The sequence below is a fragment of the Cynocephalus volans genome, chromosome 9 (assembly GCF_027409185.1).
Source record: "Cynocephalus volans isolate mCynVol1 chromosome 9, mCynVol1.pri, whole genome shotgun sequence".
Lineage (NCBI taxonomy): Eukaryota > Metazoa > Chordata > Mammalia > Dermoptera > Cynocephalidae > Cynocephalus > Cynocephalus volans.
In genome coordinates this window covers 12915312-12935977 of record NC_084468.1, presented here as the reverse complement: position 1 = coordinate 12935977, position 20666 = coordinate 12915312, and the positions used below count along the sequence as shown (strand labels likewise).

At 39.9% G+C, this 20666-nt stretch overlaps 1 protein-coding gene across 1 annotated transcript in view; it reads left to right on the top strand.

Moving 5' to 3' along the window:
• The first annotated feature begins 5614 nt into the window (after positions 1 to 5614).
• Positions 5615 to 20666, top strand: part of FBXL5 (F-box and leucine rich repeat protein 5) — a 46242-nt gene continuing 31190 nt past the window's right edge. Inside the window, exons 1-2 of the mRNA XM_063108185.1 lie at positions 5615 to 5781; positions 11031 to 11246. Of these exons, the coding sequence (XP_062964255.1) occupies positions 5698 to 5781; positions 11031 to 11246 (300 nt within the window). The 5' untranslated portion in view covers positions 5615 to 5697. The remainder of the gene's footprint in view (positions 5782 to 11030; positions 11247 to 20666) is intronic.

The following is a 20666-nucleotide window of genomic DNA, read 5'->3' as shown; positions in this document are numbered from 1 at the left end:
TCTCTAACCATCATCATCTTTTTTTGTTAAGTGGGGACTAGTACAGTGTTCCACATATTGTGAGGATTACACGTGGTAATTCATGGAAAACATTTACACTGCCTGGTATATGGTAAGACCTCAATACATTTTAATTATCGTTTTCTTGTCTTCCACTTCTACCTATACCTTTTTTCTTTCTTTTACTCTTTTCCCCACTCTGCTTTTCCTTGTCTTTTTATTTCTGTCCTGTCTGTCCTTTTTTCTTTTACACCTCTTCCTCTTCTCAACTCTTTTGTTATCTTATGGCTTTGTATATGTCCAAGCATTTCTTTTTCTCATGTACTAGGTAGGTATCAATGAGCCAGCTCTAGGGTAGAGGTTGCACACTTTGAAAAAAGGGTGCCTGTATTCCAATCTGATGTCCTATCCTTTTAGTCAACAATGGGAAGCATGTGCTCAAAACATGCGAATGCGAAGTTCTGGGAATGGATACTGAGACTAATTGTGGACACAAGAGAGCCACTGAACAGGAAAATGCCCAATGCAGGACATACCCACCAATTTTATTACAGCTGTAGACTTTAAAAAGAGCTGGCAGCAACTCTGGTTGACGAGGGAGGCCTAGCCAAGGTGAAGTGTTGTGTGTGTGTCATGCAAAAAGTGTTGCAGGGGCTTAGTAGTGTTCTAATGAATAAAACCCAGACAGAACTCACTGGAATGGCTTCCTACTGACAAGCTGGGAGACTCCCATGTCAGATGGATGGAATCATGTGGCAGGAGATGGAGCCAGAGGTCTCCAGACACAGGTATAGAATGCATCCTAGGATCCTAGGTATAGGATACAGCCTAGGATCCTATTTATATGTCTGTGAGGTAAGGTGGGCTTCCAAGAGACTAGACATAGCTGTGGCATTACAGACCTAATGGTGGTTGATGTTAAACAGACCTTAAAAAAATTCTTTTTTCTTGTTTTTCAACTATAAAACTTTGGGGAAATTTTTAAAATTTGGGCAAAAATGTAGCTCTCCCCACAGTTTCACTTCCAAAGACAGACATAGTTACCTTATTGATATATATATATATATATATATATTTTTTTTTTTTTAGCTCCTTTTAACATATTTATAAAATATAATTGTCACCAGATTGTAATATATTACTTTCTGTATTTCTAACACTGGAAGTCAAATATGCACATTTTAAAAAGTGGAAAGAATATAAAAATGAATATAAAGGAGGTAGGGAATCACCTGTGATTCTTATCACTCAGTGGAGACTTAAGATTTTTGCCTCATTTCTTTCCTCTTTTTTATGCATTTTTTTTTTAAAACTTGGTGTGAATTCATACTGTATGTATGATTTGGGGACTACTTTTTTCAGTGAACATTCTACCACACCCATTTCCCTGATGTCTTTAAATGCACTGTTCCTGCCTTTAAAGATGGCTTTTAGTCCTATGGGAGAGATTGGTGTGGACAAAGGGCAGTGCAAAGAGAGAAGCTAAAGTTTTAAAAGTTATTGCATGAATGCTTTTAAAATGCATTTTTATTAACTAAATTTTATAACTGTTAGATCAATAGGTGAACATAGTAAAAATATTTAAACTATTCATATTTAAAAAGGCATTTAACTGCTTCCCATCCTAGATGACCTGTTCACAGTTCTCTGCTGTTATTCTAGAAACATTGTTTTTTACACAAATGAAAACATATTTAACACAGTATTCTTCACATTTTTTAACTCAATAGTAAATCTTGCTTTCATTCCATATCAGCAAATAGAGATCTATCTTATACTTTTTAACAGATGCATATTTTTCAATTGAATGAATGTGTTATATTTATTTATCCAATATCCTATTGATAGACATTTATTTGTTTCCAATTTCTTTTTTTCATTGTGAGAAGATTTTACTATATCTTTGGAACAAACTTTTCTTTACATAATGTTATAGGCTGAATTGTGTTTCCCCAAATTCTAATGTTGAAGCCTTAATCCCCAGTACCTTAGAATATGCCTGCATTTGGAGATAGGGACTTTACAGAGGCGATTAAGTTAAAATGAGGTGGCTGGGAGTGGGGGCACTAATCCAATCTGAGTGGTGTCCTTATAAGAATAGGAGATTGGTACATACAGAGAGACACCAGACGTGCACACACAGGGATAAGGCCAAGTGAGTACACTTGGAGAAGGCAGCCATCTGCAGGCCAAGGAGAAAGGCCTCAGAAGAACTCAAACCTGCTGACACCTTGATCTTGGACTTCTGGCCTCCAGAACTGTGAGAAAATAAATTTCTGTGGTTTAAGCCACCCAATATGTGGTATTTGTTATGGGAGCCCTAGTAGACTAATACACATAGCTTATATAGTTTATAATTATATAATGAAAATCAATGGGGAAATAGTATTCACTGTTTAAAACAAAGTAAAAATTTGGGGGGATCTTTCATTAATTCATTAAACTTGCATTCATTTCATGAATATTTCATTAACAGGTCAATTTGCATATAAAGTATATAAAGGCAAATGAAAAAATCTAGCACTTGTCATTGCATTTCAACCCACTGACTATCTTTTCTTTTAATAATGCCATCATTCATACCAAAAGCTTTATCCCTAAATCAACTTAGAAGCTGCAACAGTTGCTGATTAGTTACTTTGACTGACAGTGAGGATCAGTGCTGGTATTGATTTAGGACTATGATTCTGTTTTGCAATTGCAACATTCTTTCATTGTTTTCACAACTAACTCTGTTGGGGAAAGTGCTGCTTCACATACTCAAGAGTTAAGTCTCTTAGAATATACCTTCCCTTACCAGTAATCTTTCCTAGGGCCCTTAAAGTGAGCGTTGGAAAACTAGAGAAGAGGCCTAGTGTCCTCATATTATTAGGTTGCCAGGGAATGATTTGATTTTTTTCCCCTGTTGCATGCAGTTTTTCAGAGAGAATGAGAGTAGGAAAGAGAAAGAACCACCAATCCTGTTGGGCACTCTACTATGTGGGTTTTTACTGCTCTTTTCACATGCCTTATCCAGTCTCTGTGTTGGCTAATGGCTAGATGGTCTGTTAGAATTCATCTGCTGTCAAATACACAAATAAATCATGTAGAGAGGTGATTAAACTGGCAGCCTTGGCCTTAATGACAGTTCCTATCTGCTGTAGTTGCAGTAACCTACAGTAATGATACTACATTGATCAATGTCTTCTCTCTAGGGCTAAAGTTCAGTATAAATCAATCATGTATTCTGAATATATCAGGTGATTAATTGCCACATTCCTCAGCATATGGAGCTAATGTTAACAGCTTCTTTCAAAGGGAAAAACGATCCACAGGGCTTACTTTTTAGCACTTTATTTATTTTATTTTGTCATCTTAAACAAATCCCTTGAAATGGACAGAGTTGAAAGTGGCTGTTATAACTTTTTAGCAGACTACACAGATTCAAATCCGGGTTACAGTGAAAGTGTGTGTAGATGGACTTGTTTTTACTATGCCTCGTTGTAGGGATACACTAATGAACAACACAGGCACAAACAGGTGAATGAGAAATACAACATGGTGTATTAGAGGTTGTTTTAAATGAGGAAATTACAGAATGCCATGACCTTCCTTCATTCCTTCTTTATTAAGCAAATATTTATTGGGTAGTAACTGTATAATAGACACTTCTAAGTGCTGAGGATAAAACAAAGCACATATTCTCATGGACCTCATTTCTCTATACAACTGGTTCACTTAAGGTCCGATTCCAGAGTGAAAGATCAGAATGCAGTAAAGAAACAGAAGGCTAAATAAGGAAATATCTTCAGTGGGATATTGAAAAGTATACAGGAAAATCCCTAGAGAAAAAAACAGGAAAAAAGAGAGGGAGAAACGGAGAGAATGAGAGAAAAGGAGGAAGAGAGAGATGGATCTATCAAGGTTATTATTCCATTCCTTAAGCGTTATTCCTGTTTCTTTAGAACTGACTGTAAATAAGCTTTCTCTGTGTCCCACAAAACTAAAACAGTGCCTGGGAGGGTATCGTAAGACCCAGATTCATAGCCAGATTATTCACTTACTAATATGTGGGACCCTAGGCAATTACCCAAATGTCTTCAAGACTGAATTTCCTACAGGACAACACCACAGAGCTGTTTTATTTAGCATCAGTAGCTTAACAGCACTTTAAGGATATGAACTCTATGAGGTAGGTATTAATACTCCCATTTTCTATACGAGGAAACAGGCACAGAGAAGTCATGTAGCTTGATCAAGGTCATATAATTAGTACCTGGCAAAACCAGGAATCTAACTTCATCTCCAGAGTCAGTGCTTTTAACCACTGCTCACATTTCCGGTCAATAAGGGGCACATAGTAAGATTAGAAGTAAACAGACTCCCTCCACTACAAGGCTCTTTCTCACCTCCTTTTACTCCATCGCTCGTTGAATATTTATTGAACACCCATGTTGTCATGGGCCTGTGTTAGGTAATGGAGATACAAGGGTGAGCACAGCCTATCTGATTTTTGCTCTCCTGGAGTTGATGGCCATTAAGCAAATAACACACCCTCTCCAGGTTCTCAGATTTCCCTATTTTATAGCATTTCTCTATCTGCCCATCAGTCCTCCAGTCAAGAAGTCGAGGGTTGTTCAGGGTGAGATGTGAAATGTGTCCCCTGGAGAGCTGGAGCTAGGACTAGGTGAAGAGACAGACCTTTTTCTCGTCAGTGACCATGACTTTATTTAAGATCCCTTCTTTCTCTCTGAGCCTCTGCTTAAAATGGACAGCTTGGTGCAAGGTTCTTCTTGCCCTAACCTTCCATGGTTGTTCACTTTCCTCCCCACGCCCAAGGCCCATCTAGCCCAGCCCCGACGGAGCGCTCCTGTGTGAGGCGCATTTCCGCTCCTGGATCCTCCGTTGAGCCTCCTGAATTGCAAGAGGCCCTTCCCTCCTGGACGGAGGAGATGCGACATCTCCGCCCTGCTTCTCATTTCCAGGCCCTGCCCCCGCCGTGGGCTGCCGCCTGAGAAGGCCCGTGTTTGGCCTTGTCACGCGCCACCGCTCTCCGTGCGGACTGCAAGTTGGGGCCCCTCCACAATGGCTCACCAGCCGCTGGGCGGGAGCCCAGCCCCGGCCTTTGACTAGCGGGCGGGAGGTGGGCGGTTGGGGCCCCGGCGGCCAAAGGTCCGGCGCCCGCGAATCACAGGGAGGCAAAGGGCGGCTCAGCAGGGCCCGGTCGCGCACAGCGCAGTCACCCAGGCTAATGGGGCATTAGGCCCAGAGAGCCCAGGAAGAGCTCTCGGTCCTGACCGCGGCCATTGTGCCTGGCGGCTGTCTCGGCCTCAAGGCCTGGTGGGCAGAGCAGCAACGGGGAGAAGCGCCGAGAGGCCGCTAAAGCAACATCCCCTCCCTGCAATGTGTTTTCATGTGGCGAAATAAACAGGAAACAGGTCTGGTTTCTTTTTGCGGCACGTGAAGAGGACAAGGAATGAAAGTTTTGGAGGCGGGAGGTGGAAGCTGCAGCCTACGCGCGCGCCGGGTCACGTGGTCCGCGGGGACCGCATGGCGGCCGCCCGCGCGCCCCCGCATTCTCGGGGCCGGGTGGCCCGGGCGCGCGCGCCGACGGGGCGGGCGCATGCGCAGGGGGGCGCGCCGCCTCTGCCCCGCGGCGAGGGTGTCTATGGAGAGGCGGTGGCCGCGGCTGCTGAGGCGGAGGCTGAGGCAGTGGCGATGGCGCCCTTCCCTGAAGAAGTGGACGTCTTCACCGCCCCACACTGGCGGATGAAGCAGCTGGTGGGGCTCTACTGCGACAAGGTAACGGAGCGCGGGCCCTCCCGCTCTGGGCCGCGCGGGCGGCGAGGAGGAACGGGCCGCGTCCCTGGGGCGGCCTGGTCTGCGCGGCGCCTGCAGCCCCTGGGGCGCCGCCGCTGCGCGAATAGCCGCCTGCGCAGCTGTCAGCGCCGCGCAGCTCCCCGCACCTTCCCAGCGCGCCGTCCCGCCAGGGCCTCCGACGTGCCCTCGGGGCGGGTGGCGCGGCCCCTGTCTGGCGGTGTCCTGCCCGGGAGCCTGGCGGGCTGAGGAGGGGCGCTCCCTGGCCACCGGCCGCCCTCGAGTCGGGCCTCCCTCCTCACCTGCTGGCCCCTTCTCTCCCCACAGAGCCTTCGGGGGCCTCGGGCCGGCCACCTGCAGTGGGTTTCGCATCTGCACAGGGTCGGCTGTTTCTACAGTTGTCCTCGCCCCCCGCCACCCCTCCCTTCCTGTTTTGGGGCTCCCCGATCCTCTGTGCAGATGCCCATCCAGTCTGCTCCTGAACCTCTAGCTTGCTTCCTGGCTGGAGGAGCGGCGTCTTCCAGCTACCCCTGCTCATTTTACCCCTCAGATTTTCACGGGTTAGATTTAGGAGAAAAGCCAGGGATAGGTGCTGGAAGACCTTCGCTCTTCCTTTATGGTTATATGTTTCCTTGTGACTTTTATTGCCGCGAGCATTTTACTCGATGTAGATTTTGTTATAAGAGAGCTAGTCTCTGTTGGAATTCTTTCATGGGCTCTAATAAAAGGGGAAAAGTTGTTTCAACTGTGAGAATCTTTTCGAACTCTTAATTCGTGCAGCATAAGCTAAGGAATCACTTTTGTGGAGATAGTTCAGGGCCTTTTGCAAAAGATGTTAAAACGATATTAAAATTCCACAAATTTGTCAGTTAATGTTAGAGAAATTCATATGGATATCCTGAAAACATCAGGCAGTCCTGTTTCTTGTAGAAATGATCCAAATAAAATAAACATTTAAACAACTATAGTTTAAGCATAGAGATCAACTTTTACGAATTCTCAGAAATTACGTAGCATTAAGCAGAACCACCGGGGACAGACAGCGAAGGGTTGGAGGATGCCCAGAGTGTTCAGTGCTAGGCCACACTCCAGATTAGCAATTTAAAGCAGTGAGGGTGAGTTTTGGATCTTAGCACCCCTGCCCCACAACAGTCATCTCCCTCCCTCCATTTTGAAAATTAAAAAATACCTGATTCAGATGTAGTTTTAAACACTAGGACTGTCCAGGACAATGGTTCTCTACCTTGATTGCTTATTAGAATTACCCCAAAAGCTGTTTAAAAAAAAAAAAAAAAAAAAAATCCTGATACCCAAACCACCAAAGTTAGGATCTCTGAGGGTGGAACCCAGACAACAGGTATAATTTCAAGTTCTCCAGGTGAGTGCAGTGTGCAGCCAAGGGGGAGAACCACTTATCCAGGAGAAGCTTAAGGAAAGGTTAAGCAGAAGTGCATAACCTTGAGTTTTTCAGTTAGCTGTATTATAGTGTCTTTATCCTCTCTGGCTTTTGAATTTAGTTCATTCTGACAGTATTCGTTAATTGCAGGAAAGAAAAAAATGTGGTTTTTCAGTTTCTCAGATTTCAAAAAGTGAAGTGTGAAGACTAATAGAATCCAAGTTTTTCTCTCCAGTTGAGACTGGGGATTGGTTGTGCAGAGATCACCTGAAATTAGATGGAATATTTTGTGCATGTGTACATCCTCCTAGGGGATTTGTAGCTTTCATAGATTTCTAAGTGATTATTTCCTACCCAAATGAAGAATTACAGTTTTATTTAGTTGGTACTAGACTAACCAGTCTTATTGGAACGTTTTGAAGAAGTCAATCATTTTTTTTTGTCTGTCTTGAACAAATTTGAAAATGCAGTTGCCATTTTGAAAAAACAATAGCTGAGTCTAATAAGACTTAAGTAGTTAAATGTTCCCTCCTAATTAGATTAATAAAGAATTTTCAGTTTGACATAGCATAAGTCATTATCACTAAGTCTGAATTAATTAGATATAGTTAATGAGATTGTTGTATATATTCAAGAAGATTAAAAGTCCAATTTTTCTGAACTGTGATCAAGGTGATTTAGGGAAAACAACAACTGCTTAGGAATTTTACATTCAGATTTCTTCTTGATACTAATAGCCAATGGGAATCTTCCTCAGGATGTCTTTTGGGAGCTAGAGTGGAAAAATAAATATTTTGTGATGACTGAATAGTCTTAAAGGAGTTAAGAAGAGTGCTTTGTTTTTATTCATTGGTCATCTCAAATTTTGCCATCACCATCCTTTGGTTGTATAGACAAGGGATATCCAACCCAAGTGGCCTACAATAAAACTATACAAAATGAGAATTAGTTTTTCTACTCGAACTAAAAAGGTATAAAGTATGTTATTTCATTGTATTTTAAATCATGACTCTGAATGCCTAGTAACTGTAAAGAAGTCGATTTTATTTCTAATATTGAATTTTTCAAGTACAATATATTTTAGAGGCATCCATTTATTTACTAGATCAAATCAATCATATGCTTAGACTAGTTTACTTATAATTTATTCTGCAGTTGTTGTAGGCCATTTTAAATATTGCTGTATATTACCTAATTTAATACTTGGCTCTTGGATTTCCTCTTAAATTTATAAGTGGTTTTATGTAAAAGTTTTTCTCCTTTGGTGTCCAGACAGCTGTCCTTTGAGTTAAATAAAGGCAGGGGCTGTTACTGTTTCATAGCTGGGGACTTGGAGGTATAGATTAGCTAGGCCAAGATTACATAAGCAGTTAATGATAAATACAGAAGAAAACCTGAGTCAGGATTAGGATTCCTAGTTTAATTTTTTTTGTATGAAACCATAGTAGTTTCTCATTTTTTATTGGCCAACAGTCGGTTGAGAAATATTTTCTGCTAATTCACTGACTTTCCAAATTGAGATAATTTTAGTGAAAATTTGCATCGAATGACGTCCTTTCCCCATTTTATTCCAGTTCCTGTCTTTCCTTCAGTCCTCAAAATTTGACTTTATTCTGTCAGTGAGCAGGAGTTTCTACTGTCAGTCTGCCCTGTAATAGCTTGTGTTGGCAGTGTGAGATGTGGTCCCCATTCTTAAGGAGTGTACAATCTAATATGTAATAATATCTGTGCTAAGATGGAAATCCAATTAGGATATAGTGGGAGCAAAAGGGAGGTATATGGTCTGCTCTACATTAAAAGTGTCAAGAGTGGTCTCTTTGAATTGATTTCTGAGAACAAAGTAGGTGGTGGTTGTAAGGATGTGGTTATTACAGAGATTTCCAGACTTATACATAAACCAGTTATAAAAAATTCAAGTGGTGGAGGCCTTAGGGAGTGCCCAAGTTTTTCAGGTAAGGATATTCAAAATGCCATCTAGTTTATCATTTTGTAAAGAAAGGACATTTTATGACCAAAACTCTAAAAAGGAAATAAGTGCGGAATAATTTAAATAGATTGATTCTAAAAAATTGAATGAATATAGCTTTATGATCATTGTTCCTTGTTTTTCTCATTTCTCTGCCATTTGGTAAGATTGATTTAGTGGAGATAATATTGAATTGAGAGCTAGGAGAGGAAGGAAAAGGGAATTTAAAGAGTTCTTACTACATGCTTACATTATTTCTTTTAATCTTCACAAGAGCCCTGCAAAATAAGTATTATCCCTCAATTAAAGATGAGGAAACAGTCAGTGGTTAAAATAACTTACCCAACCTATTCAACTAGTAATTAGCATAGCCTTTTAATCTTAAGATTTTTTTTTCTTCTTCTGAAGCCCATGTTTTTTGCATTACCTTACTGGTTCTGCTACTTACTACTAACTCTGTGATTTTATGTAAAATAGTTCACCTGTGGGTCATCATTTTTTCCATCTGTAAATTTGACCAGATAGTTACTAAGGTTTATTCATTGTGTGAATCTCCCTTGATTAAATGAAAGCATTGTTTGGCTGAGTGAAAGAAAGTAAAAACTTATTCGGGGCAATAATATTTTGTTTTTTGTTATGGTATTTTTATGTCTATTTTTGAACTGTTTTTAAATGACACACCACTTGAGAATCAGTTTGAAGCCAGACTGTAGTATTTTAGGTTGCGAGTGTCTGAGCCAGAAAGTCAGTTATAAATTCTTTTAAAATGTGCAAGATACCATGTTACTGTTTGTTACTATTTCTTGATTATGTGTATCCTGTTCTATGCCTTGTCACATTAGCAAGGCACTAGATTGTATAATTTTATAGGTTTTAGGAACCTTTATGTTCTATTGTAGTATAATGTTTTCCAAAATGTGCCTTATGACCCATTAGTAGGTCATAAATCAATTTTCTGGGTCAGAAACAGCATTAAAAAAATAAAATGGAAAAGTAAATATTAGAGTACATCACAGATTAGAGAGGGAAATATTATTTCCTGAAATTTGTTTGAAGTGTTTGTGGTGTGTGTGTGTTTGGACTGCAGTGTATTTCATACTGAAAGTCATGGTTAACAATGAAAAACACTTCCCTAGAGCAGTGGTTTTCAACCAAAGTGCTGTTGACATTTTTAGGTCAGATGATTTTTGGTTGTGGGGGCTGTCCTGTGCATTGCAAGATGTTTAGCAGCATTCCTGACTTTTACCCACTAGATGTCAGTAGTACTTCTCCGTTGGTGACAACCAAAACTGTCTCCAGATCTTGCCCTTTAACTCTTGAGGGGCAAAATTGCCCTTCTGGTGTGAACTGTTGCTGTAGAGCAAGTGTTCTTTCTGATAGTTACTCTCTTCTATCTGAAAAGGTAGCTTTATGATTGGGCCAATTTTTTAATTAGATTTTTTTTTTTTTTTTTACTGTGAAGTTGTTTGAGTTTCTTGTATATTCTGGATATTAATCCCTTGTCAGATGTATTGTTTGCAGATATTTTCTCCCATTCAGTAGGTTGTCTTTTCAACAGAGTAATGGAATTTTAGGTTTGGAGGGGGCTTGGTAACCACTTTTATTTAAAGAAACTATGTGATTTGTTCATGCATTATTTATTTGTATCACCAAGCCCTTCAGAATGCAAACCAACATCTTCCTGGCCCAGTGTACTTTTTATTATATACCATTATAACTTGTTAATTTATGAATTTCCTTTATTTTTACTCTAATATAACCAAGTATAAGAAAAGTATCTTGGTTTGTGCAAAAAGGAATGCATTTAGATATTTCTTGTTGGTGTGTATTTGCATATATTTATTATGCCTTTCTTTCTAAATTTTTATTCAGCTTTCTAAAACCAACTTTTCCAACAACAATGATTTCCGTGCTCTTCTACAGTCTTTGTATGCTACTTTCAAGGAGTTCAAAATGCATGAGCAGATTGAAAATGAATACATTATTGGTTTGCTTCAACAACGCAGCCAGACCATTTATAATGTACATTCTGACAATAAACTCTCTGAGATGCTTAGTCTCTTTGAAAAGGGACTGAAGAATGTTAAGGTGAGTTGCAAAAATGGGTTTTTAACTATCACAACGTGTGCCATCATCTGCTGTGACATTGGCAAACATTTTATAGTAAATGATGTTATGTTAAAGAAAAAAATTGTTCTGCCACTTGTTAAAGAGGGTAAAGAAGACGTTATTTAAGAGGGATGACTGTAGTGGGGGCTTGCAGTAGGGGAGAAAGATTGTGCTTAATTCTGAATGCAATAGGGAGAGGAATGGGGGTCAGTGGATGGACAATTATGAAGAAGAAACATCAAGGCCAGAGGGATTCTTACTGAAGGCAGGCGGAGTAATAAGATATTGAGGATGGGAGATGAGGAATTTGACCAAACATCTAGGATGGTCAGATAACAAGGGTGGGAGATCTGACTCAGCAGGATTCTTGCTAAACTGAACTAAGTGGGACAGAGCCCAAGGTGAAGACTGAGTTGAGAAGAGAGCTCAGAAGAGCCTGACTCAGGTTTGGTTGAGAAGAGAGACAAGGAAAAAAGCAGATGTTCTTCTTTTTTTTGAATAATATGAGTCCATTTCTTGTTTGGTTGCTGTATTAGTCTGTTTTGTGTTGCTATAACAGAATGCTCGAGACTGGGTCATTTATAAAGAACAGAGGTTTATTTGGCTTACGATTCTGGGACAGCTGCATCTGGCACAGGCCTCAGGCTGCTTCTACTCATGGTGGAAAGCAGCAGGCAGCCAGCATGTACAAGCAGATCACATGGCGAAGGGTAGCAAGAGAGGGGAGGTGCCAAGGTCTTTTTAAACAACCAGCTCTCACTGGAACTAATAAAGTGAGAACTTACTACCCCCACTCCCAAGGGCAAGCATTAATCCATTCATGAGGGATCCACCCCCGTGACTCAAACAGCTCCCAACACTGCCACATTGAGGATCAGATTTACACATGAGCTTTGGGGGAACAACACATTTAAACTCTGTCATTCTGCCCCTGGCCTCCCAAAACTCATGTCATTCTCACATACAAAATACAATCATTCCATCCCAACGGTCCCAAAAGGCTTAGTTTGCACCAACTTAAAAGTCCAAAGTCTCATCTGAGACCAAAGACAAAAACTCCTTCCAGCTGTGAATCTGTAAAAATCAAAAACAAATTTATCTACTTCCAAGATACAGAGGTGGAACAGACATCCCTATTCCAAAAGGGAGAAATAGGCCCCAAACAAGTCCAAAACCCAGCAGGGCAAACATTAAATCTCCGTGCTCCAAAATAACCTTCTTTGACTCCAAGTCCTGCATCCTGGGCAAAATTGGGCATCTGGGCCCCTAAAACCTTGGGCAGCCCCACCCCTCACAGCTCTGCCAGGCACAGCCCACTGGTCTGCGCTGGTAACTGCGGCTCTTCCAGGCTGGTGTTGCATGTTGCCAATGGCCCTACAGTTCTGGAGTACTGGTGGCAGCCCTGCTTCCTTGGCTCTACTAATTGTTTCCCTGGTGGGGGCTCTCTGTGAGGGCTCCGACCCCACATTTCTGCTCTGCGTAGCTCTAGTAGATGGCCTCCGCGTTGTCTCCTACTCTGCAGCAGGTCCCTGCCTGGGCCCCCAGGCTTTCCATACATCCTCTGAAATCTGGGTGGAGGCTGCTATGCCTCCTCTGCTCTCTTGTCCTGCAGGCCTGCAAATTTAACACCACATGGATGCCACCAGCGTCTCCGGCTTATGCTCTCCAGAGCTGCTGCACCAACCACACTTGGGGCCACTTGAGGCAGGGCTGCGCCAGCCAGAGCAACTGGAATGCAGGGAGCAGGTTCCGGAGGGCAGCAGCTCCCCATGTCTGTGCTCTGGAACAACTCTGTCCTCCTATGCCTCGGGCTTGTGATGGGAGGGGCAGACTTCCAGGCTTCTGAAATGCCTTCAGGGCCTTTTTCCCATTGTCTTGGGTATTAGCATCTGGCTGCCTCAAGCTAATGTCTTTAGCAACCAGTCTGCTTCACCCTTACATTTTTCTCCTGCTCTCTGCTTCTCTACCACATGGCCAAGCTGCAAATTTTCCAAATCTTTATGCTCGGCTTTCCTATTAAATTCTGACTTTAAGTAATGCCTATGCTGCCATAACTCAGCATAGGCTGTTACAAGTAGCCATGAAACTTCCTTAATGCTTTGCTGCTTGGAAATTTCTTCTGCCACAATTCTGGTTCACCACTCTACATAGTCCTAGGGCATGGACACAATGCAGTCAAGTTCCTTGCTGTGGTGTAGCAAGGGTGATCTTTTGTCCAGTTCCTGATAAGTTCCTCATTTCTATCTGAGACCTCATCATCAGCATGGCTTTTACTGTCTACATTTCTGTCAGCATTCTGGTCACAACCATTTAACCAATCTCTAAAATTTCCAAACTTTCCTTCATCTTTTTGTCTTCTGAGTCCTCCAAACTCCTCCAACCTCTGCCCATTACCTGGTTCCAAAGCCACTTCCACATTTTCAGGTATCTGCATAGCAATGCCCTGCTCCCAATACCAATTTTCTGTATTAGTCCATTTTGTGTTGTTATAACAAAATACCTGAGACTGGGTAATTAATACAGATCAGAGGTTTATTTGGCTTATGGTTCTGGGACAGCTGTATCTGGTGTGGGCCTCAGGCTGCTTCTACTCATGGTGGAAAGTGGCTGCCTGGGCCTCAGGCTGCTTCTACTTATGGTGGAAAGCAGCTGGCAGCCAGCATGTACAAGCAGATCACATGGCAAGAGGAAGCAAGAGAGAGAGAAGGTGCCAGGGTCTTTTTAAACAACCAGCTCTCACAGAAACTAATAAAGTGAGAACTCACTCACTATTCTCACCCCCCAGGGTGAGCATTAATCCATTCATGAGGGATCTGCCACCATGACTCAAACAGCTCTCAACATTGCCACATTGGGGATCAGATTTCCACATGAGTTTTGGGGGACAGCACTTTCAAACTCTATCAGTTGCGTTTTGTCAAGATTTCTAGACATTGGGCTGTAAGCATCTTTGGATAGTTGAGCAAGGACAGCAGTAGCAATCTGACAAATTTCCTGGTTTGCAGTTTGAATATCTGTGGTGATGACATATATGTCAATGCCACAGTCATGGTTATTTCTTAGAGCAGAGCATGGAAGTGTCTATCTTCCCCAGGACTTCTTTAGATAGTCCCAGTAAAGATCTGAGCAGTAAGGTTTGAGTTCTCAGTAACTCCAAGATAGGAAGGTGGCAGAAATATTGGAAACATTGGGTTGGAGAGTTGTAGCAAGTTATTGGAGGAAACTAGGAGAATTGTTACAGTCTAGTCTACCAGGTAGATAACAAAGGACAAAGTAAAAATGGAGCTTATCAAGAGGTGAAAAGTAGCTTAAAGATCCACGAGGGGTGGGTTATAGCTTTCTATTTGAAACCATATGTCTCTACAATCACCCCTGTTTTTGTCAAAGATAAAGTAAGACTATTTTTGTTTATAAAATAAGTCTGGCCTCATCAAACTTGCCTGATTATTTAAATAAGTGCAGCAAGAGTAGTGATTGACAGTGTAGGCCCTTTTTAAGTCTGCTTCGCTGGGACTTTTAATGGGAAATCTCAGATTAGGCTTTTATTTTTTTATTTTATTTATTTATTTATTTATTTATTTTGTCCTTTTTCGTGACCAGCACTCAGCCAGTGAGTGCACCGGCCAGTTCTATATAGGATCCGAACCCGCGGCGGGAGCGTCGCAGCGCTCCCAGCACCGTACTCTACCAAGTGCGCCACGGGCTCGGCCCTCAGATTAGGCTTTTAAAAGCCCCTTGAGGCAGGGAAGCCAAAGAATTTGCCATGAGACTTGGCCTGAAATACCTGTAAATTTGGGTGAATTTCTCTCCTTGAGGTCCCCCAAATGTCCTGTGGGCCTGTCTGGAAGTGACGTTTCTTACATACAAGGTCAGAATCCCTAAAAGCCAAGTACCAGGCTTGTTTTTCCAAGAGGGTTTTGTAAATATTGGTTCATAAAGTTGACGTTAGTTCCTTAAAACCATCTGGTTGTATCTGATTCTGTGAACATCATTCTCAGATAACCCATTCCCATCAAAGCCTTGATTATATAACCAGTGTTTCCAGTTGAATCCTGTTGCAAGGAGAACAAGTTCTCATTGAACTTAATGCTAATACCTATTGCCCTGAAAGTAAGAATATTCAAGAGTTTCTGAGTTCTGGAGAGTCAGGTAGAGAGAAAAAGATAATGTTTCATTTTTGTTTACAAAGGTGTAATCTATTAAAATGTTTTGAGGTATAGATAGCTTAAGAGAGAAAGGAAAAGGGGTTTCTCATATCCACAAAGTAAGACATTAAAGAACCAGCCGTGTTCCAAAGAAAACCGTAATCATCCTTTATCAGTTAATTCAGCCCCATGTCTTGATTTTGGGTTAGCAGTTTCTTGAATCCATCACCTTCTCCACTAGAGTCCTGGAAATCTTTACTCAGTCTTGTGATAGGGTCTCAAAGTTACTTAAGCAATGCCATCACAAAGCATTCTGACCTGTAGCTGATTGCACATGTTTTCAGAGAAGAATCAGAGTGAAACTAACTATTTGTGGATGTTAAAAAGCTTAAAATGGCAGTGGCTGAAGATCAGATGAGAGTTCATTTGACAAGAAAATTTGGTTGTTTTTGTGATACAAAACATTTAAAAATACAGCATTTAAAAGTAATAACTGGAATTAATTACTGATAACATACTTAGACATAATAATGGATAGCAAGGATACAGACAAATTTTTATGAACTTTTTTTTGAATTAATAATATTTACCCATACAACTATAAGCTAGAGAAGGTTAAGTATCTCTTCTTATTTGACAATGCTTCCCATGCAATTTAACATATCAAATAAACCAAATTATTTTTATCATTTCTTTTTACAAAGCAAAAGAAAAAATCCTTTAAGATTTTCCAGTGGCTGTTTGGGAAATATTAAAGTCAGTTCGTGGTTAAGAAGACTTCATTTAGAATTCGATTTTGGGAAGTTGTCAAAAAATGTCAAAAGGTTTGAACATTTGACTAAGTAAGAGCCTAGCTTACTGTAAAACAATGCTTAGCTTATGTAATCAAGAACATGATTAAGACAACATAAAGTACAGGAAATTATTTTGATAAGGTATTGAATCTTTTGTTTCCTAAGCAGATTAGTTAAGGGGTAAAGAAAAACCTTGGGCAATTTCTTATTAAGAGCAGACCAATAATCCACAGAAACTTTGTTGTTTTAACAAACAGAAATCCAGATTCTAGTTTTGCATCAGTATGCTATTGAGTTTGTTGCTTTTTTTTTTTTAACTCATAACTAAATCCATTCAATCTAAACCAGCTTTAACCATATAACATAAAATTCCTTTTCTGCAAACCTTCTGCAACTCTATTTATTCAGGGATTTTTTCTATATTTCCTTTTTTCTCATTCTAAAACAACCAGTTTATCTTACTTGAGAAATAACTCTTTTTGCCTTAATGGAAAACATTCTTCATACCTTGTATTTTTCTTTTTTTATATCAAAAGTACATCTTTTCTTACATACTTGCATACAAAGTTGTTTCTCTTTATCTTTATTATTTCTGGTAGTTTTAATTAATGTATTGATTATAATTTTTAACCGTTAGTAACCTTCATTTTAATGTAGAAAACTGGAAAGTAGATAGTTGTGAACTGTCACACACCAGAATTCTGTAGCACATTAGCAAATTTTACAAATATACCATCTCACAATTTTTAAAGATCTATGTTTTCTTATAGTACAGTTTTTCAATGTGGCAAAAGCAACATGTTTATTAACAGACCTAAATATATTTAGCTTGTCTATATTATACAAAAAATAAGGAGCTAGAAGTATATAAAGCTTATTTTCAGTAATTACTGATTGAGTAGTTTTATCTGAGAAATGACTTAGACATTTAATGAATATCATTACTTGACATAGCATAACTGTTTCAAGTTACCTTTGAAAACTGGTTTTAGGCAGCTATTATAACATTAAATATAGCTAGCCATCATCTCAAATCATTTCCCTCTTAACTGTTTTTACAACACATGTATGTTAGGCAAGTATCACAAAAGGAAAAACCTAAAGAAGTTACGCACATGGGTTTTTGTTTTTTTTTACTCTTGTGCTTAATATACATGAAGTAATGGATATCAAGCAATTTATTTTTACTGAATCATTACATGTACATTTGTTCTTAGGTTGAGTTTGTAACTCTTTTAAGCTTGAGCATATGGTAGATATATTATCTCATTTGACTAGTAAACCCAACTAGAATAAAAATGTATGCTCATATCATAGTTAATGCTGATAACTTGGAAAACACAGCTGTTTTTATTAAACCAATGATGATGGTCTTAATTGCCAAGGATTTACCCAAGTCACGTGAAATTGAAAAGCATTTGTGCTAGTTTCTGTATTTCTGGGAATTTTAGGAATATTTATTTTCTGTAAGTGCTCATTTATCTTTAAGCCAATTTGAATAGAACTCCTTTAAGAGATTTTATAAATTAATTTAGTAATACCATCTCGAGGTAGAAAAATATCACACATACATAGTATACATAAATTTATACATAGGCATGGAGACAGACACAAATAGAGGCCTTATAGTTTTCATTCTGAAAATTTTAGCTATGGTTCAGGCAAATGGTAATACGAAACTTACTGGTTTATTATATAAAATAGTTAGATCTTGTCTTTTTTTCCACTTTATATTTTTATCCAAATTGTGTTTCTGGCAAATGAGAAAAGTTAACTTTACCTGTTTGCTAGGAGGGCTAATGCTTTTTACCCATATTTATGGAGGAGACTTAAGATTTTCATTTACCCATAGGTAATCTTATGGAGGATATGGACTACATTTTAGGCAAAATACTGAGTGGGCATCAAGAAGCTCTCTGCATGTCTCCAAAGCCTCATCTGAGTGGATAAAATATCTAGTCTGTTTTAAGTTAGCGTTATTTTTTTTTCTTTTCAGCCTCAGGCAGTTGCTTTTGGGGGTCCCCAAGTCCATGAAGAGCCCTGATGGAAGCAGGGGATCCGGAGTTCACTTGACTGTAGGGAGTCGAGAAGCTGGAATAGGAGGGGAAAATGTCCGGCAGGGGTCGACAGATGGATGAGCTAGAAGAGGAGCTAAAAGTTTAAAGGGGGGCCTATTAAAGAATTCATGGGAGCTGATGGGAAGTTTGCAGGTGGTAAAAGGAAGAAGGAGAAACAGAAGCAATGGGAAGGTAGAGGTCTTAGTTTCCCAAAGAAGCCAGTGAAGTTCTAAATTATCCTTAGTAAAGTCACTGCGAACAAGAAAGGAAGTAGACAGAGGTCGTTCCGTAGTGGTGAAGCATATACTCAGCAGAGTTCGAGAAAGGAGTTTCAGTTTACTGAGAAGTTCCTATGGGAGAAGCAAGACCAGATAAAGTAGAGAGGACTCACAGAGAGACAGGAAAAGTTTTCCAGTCTAGCAGTTGTGGAGTAGATCCTCAAAGAAATCGGAAAAAGTCTTTCTAGACAAGGGCCAAGCCCTGTAGTCAGGGAATAAATCCCCACCTCAAACAAGAGCGAGAAAGAAAGACTTCCACCCCAGTAGGTACCTTTCAAGCAAAAAAGCCTGGGCCTCTTACACCCAGTTTTTGAGTGTACTTACACCCTGAAGAATCTGTCCTTACAGTGCTTCAATGAACTGTCACCTGGAGCACTGTCTCAGGAGTTATACTCATCAGTGGATCCCTGATCAATCAGCCAGGAGTGAAGACAAAGCCGTCAGAGGCGTGCACTTGGGGTACTGGGTGTGAGAGGTCTGGTGGTCACATGATGAATCTATGGCCGTAACTTAAAGAAAAAATTATTTATAACACTTGTTAAAGATGGTAAAGAAGACTGTATTCAAGAGGGACTACTGCAGTGAGTGTTTACAGTCGAGGAGAGATGGGGACCAACACTGAGTATGAAAAGGACAAGTAGGGGTTTATAGCCAAGGAGCAGGGCTCAGGGGTCAGTGGATGAAAAGTTACTAAGAGGAAGCATTGAGGCCATGGGGATTGTTGCTAGACTAGTCCTACAAGATTCTGGCTGAAAGCAGGCAGGGTACTAAGTTAATGAGCATCAGGGATGAGGAATTTGATTAGATATCAAGGGTGGTCAGATACCAAGGGTGGGGGATTTTCACTAAACTGACTCAGCAGGATTCTTGCTAAAACTGTACTAAGTGGGCCAAGGCGAGAGTCTAGGGTCAGGCCTAGTTGAGAAGAGGGCTTAGAGGAGCCTGACTCAGGTTTGGTGTGAGTCTTTGTAAGTTACCTTTTTATTACTGTTTAGTAAAATTTTATGATGAATGCTACATACCAAGTCTTAAAGTTGTTTTTGTAAATTCAAATTTTAATTACTGTAAAGTCGTTAACATTTTGTTAACATTTGCTGAATAAATTCTTGAAGCTGTCAGTGCAGTTACTGGTGGCTAAAGGTAAAATTGTTACTTAGAACAAATAAACAGTTTAATTTTTAAAATTTTATTTATTTTAAAATTGGATGCCAGCTGTAATGTTTACTATTTTTGTTTTTCCTTATTATGGATTGCAGTATAGTATAAAATTAAAATTGTATAGTATAAAATTAAAGATATTTTTGAGTATAGCTTAGTATAATGATGTGGAGAAGTTTTCTTCTTAATTATGTATTATAGGATACCAGGGTACTTGAAAAAATTTGTGGAAAAGTGGAATTAAAGGATAATACAGGTTTTTTTCATGAACATTTGGAGACCCCCTTATATTTGAAATTTGATCTTAGTTTATTCTCCTCCTGGTTCTGTGAAGCATATGCTTAAGTTACAACTGTCAAACCACTGTGCACCCTTCACTTAGAGATTTATGTTCTGGAAAGGCTGTCTTGCAGCAGTGAGGAGGATGGATTGAAGGGAAATAAAAGACAGCATTATAAAAAAAATTATTCTAATAGTCTCCAGCATACTCAGTAGCTACTTGGTAGGGAGGTGGGAGGTTGCGTAGGGGTAGAGTACTGGATACTTTGGAAGAGAAATTTACTTCTTAATTGAATACTCCTTTGTACTTTTTGAATTTTGTATCATCTTCATTTATCACCTATTTAATAAGATATGAATTAAGGTAGTGACTAGTGTAATAGAAGAAGGGACATACTTGAGAATTATGTAGGAAATAAAATTGATAGAATATAATGATTGTATACAAAGGGAAGAGGAAAAGAGAAAGAGAAAAACAAGAATGAGAGTTGATCAGGGTATATAGAAAAGGGTTGAGAAATAAAAGGATCCTTTCTGGACAGATTAGGTTTGAATTTCGTGTGTAATCCAGGTGGCCATTTATTAATAAGAGGAGACATAAATGGATTTTCAGGGTCAGTAGAGTGATCTGGTGTGGAAAAGCAAATTTGGTAAATTTGAAAACAGAAGCCATGTTGATTTGCTTAGG